The 10,788-nt window shown below is 50.6% G+C and overlaps 1 protein-coding gene across 1 annotated transcript in view; it reads right to left on the minus strand.

Moving 5' to 3' along the window:
* The window catches only part of PLXNC1 (plexin C1), a 207,800-nt gene that overhangs the window by 196,128 nt on the left and 884 nt on the right, over positions 1-10,788 (minus strand). The window contains exon 2 of the mRNA XM_045291393.1: positions 9,855-10,783. Within this exon, the coding sequence (XP_045147328.1) occupies positions 9,855-10,783 (929 nt within the window). The remainder of the gene's footprint in view (positions 1-9,854; positions 10,784-10,788) is intronic.

Raw genomic sequence — 10,788 nt, forward strand, 5'->3', positions numbered from 1 at the left:
TGTTGTGTTACAGGATTTCTTTATACATTCTGAAAGTTAAACTCTTATCAGATGTATGGTTACAAAAATGTGTCCTCCCATAGGTCAGATGTTAACCTGGAGGCTTCTACTGACTTGAGTAGCTTCGGGAGCTGATAAGCTTAAGATCAGCAAGAAGACTACAAGCTGGTGGCTGTAAAGGTGAATGAATCCATGGTTGGCAGGTCAGCTAGCAGGCCTCCAATAACTCCCAGGATCAGCAGGCAATACGGCAGACCATTGGTTCAGGGGCAAAGAATCAAAGGTTGATGAGCCAGATCCAGGAATAAAAAATAAAGTAAGCTTTCCCACAACATCCACTTATATTGGAAAGAGGTCACACCCCCAAGGATATTAACTGCATCAGGACTGTGACATAAGTATGGGGTTACATTCCACCCTAATCTAATCCCATTATGGAGACTTATAACTGATTGGCGGTGATTGGTTCGGTCATGGAAATTACTAGACATTAACTACCAAACCACTGAGAATCCTGGGCCAGTTAAGTTGACACAGTTTTTAAGCATGATGAAGTCCAATTTACTATTATTTTTCTTTAACGCTCAAGTTTTTGGTATCATATCTAAGAATCCACTATTAAAATCAAAATCTTAAACTTTACCTCCATATTTCCATCTAAGAGTTTTAGTTCTCATAATAAGGCCATTCATCCATTTAGAGTTAATGTTCATATACGGTGTGAAGTGTGGGTCCAACTTTATTCTTTTGCATGTGAATATCCAGTTGTCTGAGCCTCATTTGTGGAAGAGAGTATTTCTCTCCATTGAATGGACTTAGCACTCTTCTCAAAAAACAGTTGAGTATAGGTATGTAAGTTTATTTCTAGGCTCTCATTTCTTTCCCATTGATCCACATCTCTATTCTTGTATCAGCACCACATTGTTTTGATTACTGCAGCATTGTCGTACATCCTGGATTGGTAAATGTGAGTACTTAACTGTTCTTTCTCAAGACTGTTGTTTTGGCTATTCGGGTGCTATTTGGGGTCCCCAGATAATTTTGAGGATCAGCTTTTCCATTTCTACAACAAGACTATTGGCTAGCTATCATTTGTTAGTATAAAAATAATCCCTTTAATTTATTATCTACTTTAGTTACCATTGGGAAAAAAAACTTATTTTCAGACAGTACTTGGCAGATAACAGGAGCTCAAGAAATGAAGTTTGCACTGGTCTTGCCTATCCAGTTCATCTTCTGAATAATCTTCCAGATCTACTGTCCCATCACCCATAGCCAGGGTTTTCTCACTCATGATCAGCAGATCTCAGAAGATCATTTGAGATGTCTCAGGGAGAGACATGACAGGGCACACATTGTAGGGTTCTAGGGACATCCCAAGTCCTGATCCACCCCTACATCCCCAGCACTTGATAATGGTCTTATCCAGAGGTGGAAGACTAAGGATAGTTTGTTAAGTTGGGTGTGTGTGTTTTCTTTCTGATGGAGTTTCAGGTTAAGATTTATTTTAAAGTCAGGATTTGGAAAGTCTGAAAATGACCGACCATCAGGATAAAATCCAAAGACCTTGGTTGGCTCCATAGGGGCCTGCACACGTTATTTCTGGACACTCTTCAGCCAGAGTGAGCCACTTGCAGCTCACAAGCTTACTCAACTTCCCGCATGGACGCAAGCTGTTTCTTCTTCCTGGACTTCCCTTCCCTCCACTCCCCACTTAGCAACTTACACACACTCTTGCAGCCGCAGCTTAAGCATCTTCTCTCTGAAGCCCCCGAGAAGCTCACAGGTTGAGTTTCATGGCACCTCCTTGGAGCTCCCAGCATCGTGCATGTTACCTCTGTATCCCACCTGGTATCACACTGTACTGCACTGTTGTTTCATGCTCGCCCTTCGTGTAACTGCAGGATCAGTACCCTACCACCTATGGCCCGCAAGCTGACAGTTTCTAAATGCTTGGGAAAAAAGAACAATATTTTGTAATATATGAAATTCAAATTTTAGTATCCAGATAGCACCGCTCGTTGCTTTATTTATTGTCTATGGCTGCTTTTGAGCTGTGGCAGCAGCGTGGAGTAATTACTGCAGAGACCATGAGAAGTCTGCAAAGCCTGCACAAATATTGACTATCTACCCTTTTACAGAAAACATTCGCTGATCCCAGTGTTACAGCGTTGGCCAGCGGGGTGGCTGGGTATTGCTAGGGTCAAAGCCTCATTCATAAGCAAGGAAAACAATATGTATAACGATTGAATAGAAAAGTCAAGCCCATATGAAAATCAATGATGGAGAATGTGAAACACAGGTCACAATTCTATTTGTTTTGCGACAGCATCAAGATTAGCATTTTCATCCAGATGGACCATTAAGAAAAATGACTAGCACATTTCATAAAGAAACCCACCACTGCCCTGTTCCTGCTCCCATAAACATGTTAGACCACCTAGAAGGCCTACACCCCACCTCAAGTAGACCTCGGCCTTCATCATCATCTATTTCACCGGTTCTCAACCTGTGGGTTGCAACCCCTTTGGGGGTCGAATGACCCTTTCACAGGGGTCTCCCGATTCATAACAGTAGCAAAATGACAGTGATGAAGTAGCAATGAAAATAATTTTATGGTTGAGGGGGTCACCACAACATGAGGAGCTGTATGAAAGGGTCGCGGCATTAGGGAGGTTGAGAACCATTGATCTAAATGTTCCTCGCCCATGCCAGCAGGTGCTCAGGGGAGGCAGAAGTGGGGCCATGCTGTTGTAGTTCAGATGTTGGTCTTTCCACCACTCCATTCTAAAGGCACCCGCCCACAGTGCCTGCTGGGGCCCTCAGCCACGTTGGATGCCCTTCTTATGACTGGGGTTACAACCTGAACTAGGACTCATAATCTGGGGTGAAAAGATGCATCGAACCTGATTCCAGCTCTCCTGATAATGTGTTCTGAAAAGCATAGGTGGCCATTGCCAGAGAGTCACTGAGGTGGGGCAAAGAAAGGCTGTGCAAAGGTATCGCAGGGTCAAGACAAGCCGAGGCACATGCAGGTGGAAGAGAAAGCAGCGCAGGCTCTTCAGGAGCAAGGGAGGGGAAGCAGCCACGCCCAGCACTGAGAGCCCTCCAGGTAAGCATCCATCACTGCCTGCCACCGCCGAGCACCTTCAGGCCACCTTGATCCAGAGCCACCTGGATTCGTATCAAGGAGCCCAGTCGATCATTATTAATAAGCAAGATGGTGGTGATAGCAAGCATGTATGTATCGTTTACTATGAGCCAAGTGGTATTTCAAGCAGTCTGTACACATTAATTCATTAATCTGGACATAATCCTGTGGATTGGGCACTTTTCAATCATCACTTATCGATGAAGGAATGGAAACACCAAACCGAAAAACCTGAACACAATGCCGTCGAGCGGGTTTCCACTCACCGTGATGCTATGCAGGAAGGTTCCATCATGTGCCCAAGGACACACAGGTGCTACGTGGCAGCTTTGAGCCCCAACGATCTGGCGCCAGACTTTCTGAAAGGAACCACTACCCAGCATTGCTCCTCTTCGTGATTTCCACGTGATCCCACCTGGCTTGGTCCCCTTACCCTCCTCCCCCAATTTGGACTTGACTAAGGAGATCTTAGTTCCCTAAAACCTCTGAGACTGACAAGGATAGACAAGGGTATCAGAAGTGACAGTACAGAGACCAGACCCTGGGAAAGAATGGCGGGTGTGTGGGATTGGCTCCGGTATGCAGCAGGTGGAGGAAGACTTGGGAAATTATCCTACAATCTGGAATGAAATGTAAACTTTGTACGCAAGAGCAGAGGAGCTAATTAAACCAAGACGCATAGGTTCTTGGGAGTCAGACTACAAGCCCCAAATGCTGTCTGCCGAGGGTTTCCTAGGCACTGCTTTTGAGCACTTAGAAGAGAAAATACGAGAGCAGTAGAACCAGTGGAATCCTTTGTATGGTCATAACGTAAAATGCAATAGGAAAAAACGAGACTGATTCTTCTCCCAGGTGCCACAGCTGGAATCCCAAGGCCAATCAGGAGCATTGTGTCGCTCTGAGCAGCGGTTCTCGAAGTTAGAGGGCTGATTAGATCGCCAATCTCCACCCCTCAGGGTTTCTGATTTAGTAAGTCTGAGGGTGAGACCCCAAGAATTGCCTTTTCAGCAAGTTCCTTGGTGACGCTGCTGCTGCGGGTCCAGAAACCACACATGGAGAGCCACTGCCGTGTGGCACACAGCCCTTTTCTCTGGTGGTTTGTTGACAGGCATGGCCATGCACATGATTAAATTATATGTTCCACACATGGTGCATTTCTATGGTCAACGTCGATTGTCAGGTCGGCAAGACAAGAAGTCTGTTCCAGTGAATGAAGATCTATGGAAAAGTGGGAAGAGTGGAGGGTGCTACAGCCCAGGACCCGGGAGGAAGGGGTCCTTCGGCACTAGCCTGGTGCTTTGTTTCCCAGCCACCAGACAGCAAGAGGACAGTGGTTAAGGGCGTATGACGTGCGCTAACTCGAGCAAACATTGCTGCCAAGTACAGAAAGTTTTTCCAACATCCTCCTCCAAGACTCTCCGTTTATTCATACAACAACTATTTCCCCAGCCCCTGCAATGTATCAGACATGATGCTAAGTGCTTGGTTCGTTCAGAACTAAAGTTTACAAGGTTCCTTCCCTTCTGGCCTTATGTTTTCATTGTTTGCCCGCCATCGGGTAAGACAGCCTGTCGCCCTGCTCTGACCAGTTGAGATCTCTACATTTCGGTTGAGCCAGGTGGTCTCCAGGAACAAAAAGTCACAAGCAGTCCCCTGAGGCTTGGCTCAGCTTGGCAGCGCTGACCACTCTCTGAGGTTTATAGGCCTGAATACAAGATCACACCACTCACTGTCTAGAAACGCACGCCTGGAGAAATACAACTCTTCCAGGGTCAGAATTTCAAGTGGGCAAAGAAGCAGAACCAGGAGATCACCTCTCAGGCAGGGATACTCTGTTCTAACTTGTGTCTCTGTCCACAGGCAGCAAGTCTTGTGCAGGGTCTCCTATGTTTGTTCTACGCAGGATCGGACTGGCATTAGAACCCAGTGTCCCAGGTCCTGGACACGGTGCTGGTTAACCATGGTGGTGGTTAAAGCTCAAGCCCTTGAGCCAAACCACCCAGATTCGAAGTCTTCTGCCATTTACCACTTATACTAGAACCTTACTGAACGCCTTGGCTCACATCTGTTGAATCATAATAATAATCACAGCCCTTGCCCTCAGAAAGTGATCATGACAATCAACTGAAAACATGGCATGTAAGTGCTTAGCCCGGAGCCTGGCACGGGGAGCGATTCAGTCAGCAGTATCTATTGCTGCTTTTCCTCCCTTTCTGGGTGGGCAACTGTGGCTCTTTGTGAGTCTAATTTTGCATAGCAGATGTTTTATGGAGGTAAACGCTACTGGCTGAAAGGTTGGCAGTTCACATCCACCCAGAGATGGCAGGCAGGTCTAAGGGAGCTGCTTCCAAAAGGTCCAACCCGCCCAGTGCCAGCAAGTCAATTCTGACTCACAGCGACCCTTTTAGCCAGGGTCAAATGGCCCGGTGGGGTTTCCACAGCTGTACTTCTTTACGGAAGTGGATCCTTTCATCCAGTGTCCCGACTGCTGCCTTTTTGGTTTGTAGTTGAGCACTTTCACCACCACGCCCACTAGAGAAAATCCTACGGGCCGTCCGGCTCCCCACACAGGGCTGGCAGGGGTAGGAGCGGACCCGTTAGCTATTAACGACAAGAAGGCAGAGTGGCCTGCCGGGCTGGTGACGGACACTAGAAGAGTACTATGCACATCACAGGACAAGTGTGGATTCTGAGGTCAACAGGGTGCATTGGTGTGGTGATCCCGGGATCAGCACACAACAGCTCAGCGTGCCCTGGGGTCATGCATCAGCTGGAGAGCATGTGAGCATTCAGTCGTGTCTGCAGGGCAAGATGCATGACGTCAGGATTTGGACTCTGAATGAACAAGCGGGTAGAAGGAAACCAGGCACCACTGCCTTGAAGGGGCCTTTCTGGTCTCAGCCCCCAATTCTGGGACGGGTCGGGTGGAGAGGGAAATTGTTTGCTATCTCTGTAGTTCAGGGAAGTCGGAGAACGTCTGAAAAGCACCAGGACACTGGAACGAATGCGGAGTTGCCACTAGATAATGTGAACGTGAGCAGGCGGGCTCTGACTAAGCTCACTTTGCCTCAAGGAAGCGACTTACCTGAGCTTCAGCTTCCTCATTAGACAAAATAGAAGTCTACCTCACAGAATCACCTCGGACGTGATGAGGTGCTGCCAAAAACATCATATTTAGGCAAACAAATAACCAAACCCACTGCCAATGGAGTCAATTCTGACTTGGAGAGACCCTAGATAGGGTTTCTGACACTAATTCTGAGAGAAGACAGTCTCATCCTGGTCCCCGGGAGAGGCAGTAGGGGCTTGAACCACCGACCTGACAGTTAGTGGCCCAATGCCTAACTCACAGCATCACCAGGACGCTTTACAATCTAGGGCAGTACTCTATAAATACTCTTGAGGATTATTATGGAAACAGTCTACAGAAACGAGCTGCTTGGCATTTGGAAGCTGAAGTGAATGTGCTCTTTTCCTGAATCTGTACTTGAAGTTGGTGGCCAGGCAGTGAAAGTAAATGGCCCCGTGTATTTGTAAGTAGTCAAGCACACACCCACTGCACAAGCCTCTCAGAAATTAATCCTTGGCCGGGGAAGCCAAAGGGGTGGAGAACCCGCCAAAATGAGGTAAGAGGGAAACGTAGAGATGGCAAACCCACCCAGGCAGCCCTGTCACTTTCCTACCTATGGTGGAGTGAAGATGGAAACTAAGCGGGAGCCATGTAGCAGGAGGGGAGAGGGCGGACAGACCCAGCCGTGTGTGCCTCCCTGCCTGCAGCTGACTGTGAAGATGCCCGTGTCTGGGCTGAAGGACTCGCCTTGGGGTCTATGGCGGCTGCCTCCAGAGCGTTCCACGTCCGTCTCCAGTTTTAGGCACCTGTAATTCAGCATGCCTTTTCCAAAACCCACTCTTAAAACCTGAAAATCACACGTAGAACAAATGCAATCAAATGACATCATTCGCCTGAGTGACAGCTGGGGGGTGTGAGGGGGCGCAGAGGGGGGTGCATGCCAATCCCATGACCCCAACAAAGAGGGTTGCAACCTGCTACTGCCCTTTCAACGACAAAATTGGTGTCACCTAGCACACAGCCCTGCTTACATTTAGGAGGCAGGAGGCAAATCTCTATTGAATTAAGTATCTTATCTGCCTATTCAATAGATTCGAAAATGATCAGCTTTGTCATCAAAACTACCACCACCATCACCCCCCCTTCAAAACCACTCTCAAAAATGCAATTCCATTAAGTCTTTTTAATGCATATTAGCAGCAAGGAATTTACTTAAATGAAAAAAAGAAAGGAAGAAAAAAAAGCAAAACTTCAAGCTTGCTCCCACCTGTGCGGTGGTGACATGCTATTGTTTGAACCTGAGTATATTATTTAACTCGGATGACAAGCTCCAGGGGCAGCGACCTGTCTTTCAGCATACACAGCTCTGAGCACGCTGGAGTGCTCAATAAATAACAGCAGCAAGAAATGCTATGGTGGTGGTGGTGGGGAGGGGACTCTGTTAAATTATTTATTTTTCCACTTCCAGATTTCTGGCAGCCTGCGTTTATCCCTTGCTGGATTTGCAAGGAGCAGCAACCTTCCAGGAAGATTAAGAAGTATTTCTGTGTGTCTGCCCCAACTCCTCGCCTCCCCTTCTCCATCCCAGCACAAGCAGAGACACCGGATAGAGCCCAAAGGTGGCTTCTGTGTATGTTCAGGGTGCCAACTGGGTTTGGAAGGGAACTAAGTCCGCAGAAGATGCAATGGGTAGGGAGAGGCAGTCAAGAGAACTGCTTTGGCTCCATCCGTCTACACAGCTGTCAGATGGCAAAGCCTGCACTTCCCAAGTTATCACCTGCTGTGGGCTTTGGAGCGGTCTTGTAATCAATCCTAGACATCCAGTGTGCCTAAATCTTGACCCAAGGTGGAGTCTTTCAACAGAGAAGTAGATGGCAGTGATTTTGCCAAACTTTAACTTTCAGATTATAAGGACCTAAATAAAACAGGTAATAAGGAAGCAGTTATATGAGTATAACAAAACTAAGCCATTTAGGGGGCAATACGTTACTTACATTTATGTGCACACACATGTGTACATACATATAGATATGCATTAATTATACCAGTATCTAAATGCCAACAAAGAACTCACAGTCCTCAAAGCCATCGAGCTAAATCTGATGCACAACAACCCTATAGGACAAAGTAAAACTGTCCCTGTGGGTTTCCAAGACTATAACTGTTTATAGAAGTAGATAGCCTCATCTTTCTCCCTCTGAGAGGCTGGTGGATTTGAACTACTGATCTTACATTCAGCAGCTCAATGCATAATCCACTATACCACCAAGGCAGTCCACAGGCGAGAAAGAAGCAACTGACCATTCCATGTGAAAAAAGATCTCCCAGTATTTTTTTGGTCTTCCCCCCACTCACACCCCCTGATGAATAGGGCTAATACATTTGCCAAAATGTGTTTGCAGAGGGGGGAGGGGAGGGAAAGGGTGTGTGTGCGTTTCTAGACACAGACTGATATACCTTACACCCCAACCTCTCCTATATGGCTGCACAACACGTCTTCTAAGTGGAGACTTCTCCCCTCCGAGTTGACTCATTTTATACCAAAAACAATGACAACACCTGTAGCCGTGAATGTGTGCTCTTTGGTTTCTGTCCAGTTTTAAAGGAGGCTTTCAGCGGGCTCCCCTCTAAGGAGCCATATGTGGAGCTGATCTGCCAGCAGTCTTGGAAGGGAAACCGCCTGCGAGCAGTGCACAATGGCTCCCTAATCCCCATCAACTGGACCCTCTTGAACCGCCGCTTTATTTGCTGGTCAAAGAAATGCCAATCTCAAGATTCAAGCGGTGGGTGCCCTGGGAGCTCAGGGGAAGCCGATGAGGTTTGCTTGGTTCAGGCACAACACAACGGTGGTGCCAGTAAGCCGAGCCATCCAGACCATCAAGCTGCGGCTCAGGAACTGTCAGTAGCAACCCCTAACACTTTCCCTTGCTCTCTCCCCTCCAGGGTGAGGCTGGCACCCATAAAGCCGCCCCCCTTCCCAACCCTTCCCTCCAGCTGGAGCCCACAGCCCTCCGCAGAGCTACAGTCCCGCCCCCTTGCCCTGTCTCTGGCTGAGGGCTCTGTTCCACCAAGCAGGAGCCCCTCCTCCAGGCTACTAGCATCGACCCACGCAGACAGGGGGCACCAGCTCTTCAGGACACACCACCTGTGTACCCGGGGAGGTGGGGTTGGGGTGGCACAAAGGGCGGGGTGTGGCAGTTAAGTCCTTAGATTCGAAGGCCTCTGCTGGGGCGCAGTGTTTGCTAACCGTGCTGACCAAGAAGGTCAAGCCCACAAACCTGCCGTGGTGACGCTGAGGGGGCAGAGGATGTCCTCGCCCGGCAGCTAGGCTAAGTGGGGGCTGCTCAGCGCTGGACAAGCTTCCACATCTGGACCGAGAAGGGCTGCTCTAGGATGCACTCGCTAGTTTGGCGCCTAACTCCTACCCTCTCTGCCTTTCCCAGCCTCCCTCTGGGGACCCCGGGAGGTGCTTTTGAGTAGCTGGGGGTGTTTTTATGCCAACGGCCGTCAGGCGGCAACTAGAGTGCGTGGACCTGAGACTTGGCACACGTCCACCCCGGTCTCCCCCCACCCCACTCTTTCCGAGCAGCGTGCCCCCCCCCACGGGGGGGGTGTCCCGGAGGCAGGACTTACACAGTTGTGCTCGGTCTGGAAGTCCCAGCTGCAGCTCTTGGCGCGCGCCTGGATCTCACTCATCCTGAAGAGGCAGAGCGCCGTGGTGGCGGGGGAGCGAGTCTCCTGGCCCTCCCCGGTGGCCGCGCTGAACACGCCCGCCCAGAGGCCCAGAGCCTCCACCAGGCTGGAGGAGAGGAGCAGGCGGCGGCCGTCGGGGAGCCCGCGGCCGCAGTCGAGGGCCGCCTGGCCCTGGAACAGCAGCACCTCGGCGCTCTGCGCGATGCGCGCCATGCTGGGCCAGCCGGTGGCGGCCCCGCTGCTGTAGTTGTAGGGGTAGTAGGGGAAGTAGACGCTGCCGTTCCACAGAAAGGCGTCCACGAAGTGCAGGCTGCCCGCGCCCTCGCGCAGCTTGAGGCGACCCATCTCCTCCGTGGCCAGGCTGCGCCCCTCCGTGTCCTTGAGTGCGATGGCCGTGCCGCGGTCCGAAGCGGCCGGGTTGCAGCGGCTCGCCTTCTCCGGCTCGGGCAGCACGTAGGTGGCGGCCACGGCCAGGTACCAGCGGTTCTTGTGGCTGGCGCGGTACACCACGCCGGCCGTCGAGCCCTGCGGGTGGCACGACACCACCTCGGTGCCGTTGCGCAGCGAGTCGCGGTGCAGGCTGTCCAGGGGCCGCACCTCGCAGGCGCCCCGGTCGAAGGTCCAGCCGGTGAGCAGCAGCCCCTCGACGCCCGGCGCCCCCTCCCGGTAGGGCAGCAGCAGCTTGCTGAAGCTGCTGCCGGGCCGGGGCCGCGCGGGGGGCGCCAGCAAGACGGGCTCCGTGCAGTTGCCCGCTTGGTCCCGGTACAGGCGCGAGACCTGGCGCTGCAGGCTGTAGTCCAGCTGGTCCAGGCAGCTGCCGCTCGCCACGAACACGCCGTGCTCCCGGCTCGCCGCGATGGCTCCGATGGCTTGC

The sequence above is a fragment of the Echinops telfairi genome, unplaced genomic scaffold (assembly GCF_000313985.2).
Source record: "Echinops telfairi isolate 266 unplaced genomic scaffold, ASM31398v2 ScPeMD7_2;HRSCAF=8, whole genome shotgun sequence".
NCBI lineage: Eukaryota > Metazoa > Chordata > Mammalia > Afrosoricida > Tenrecidae > Echinops > Echinops telfairi.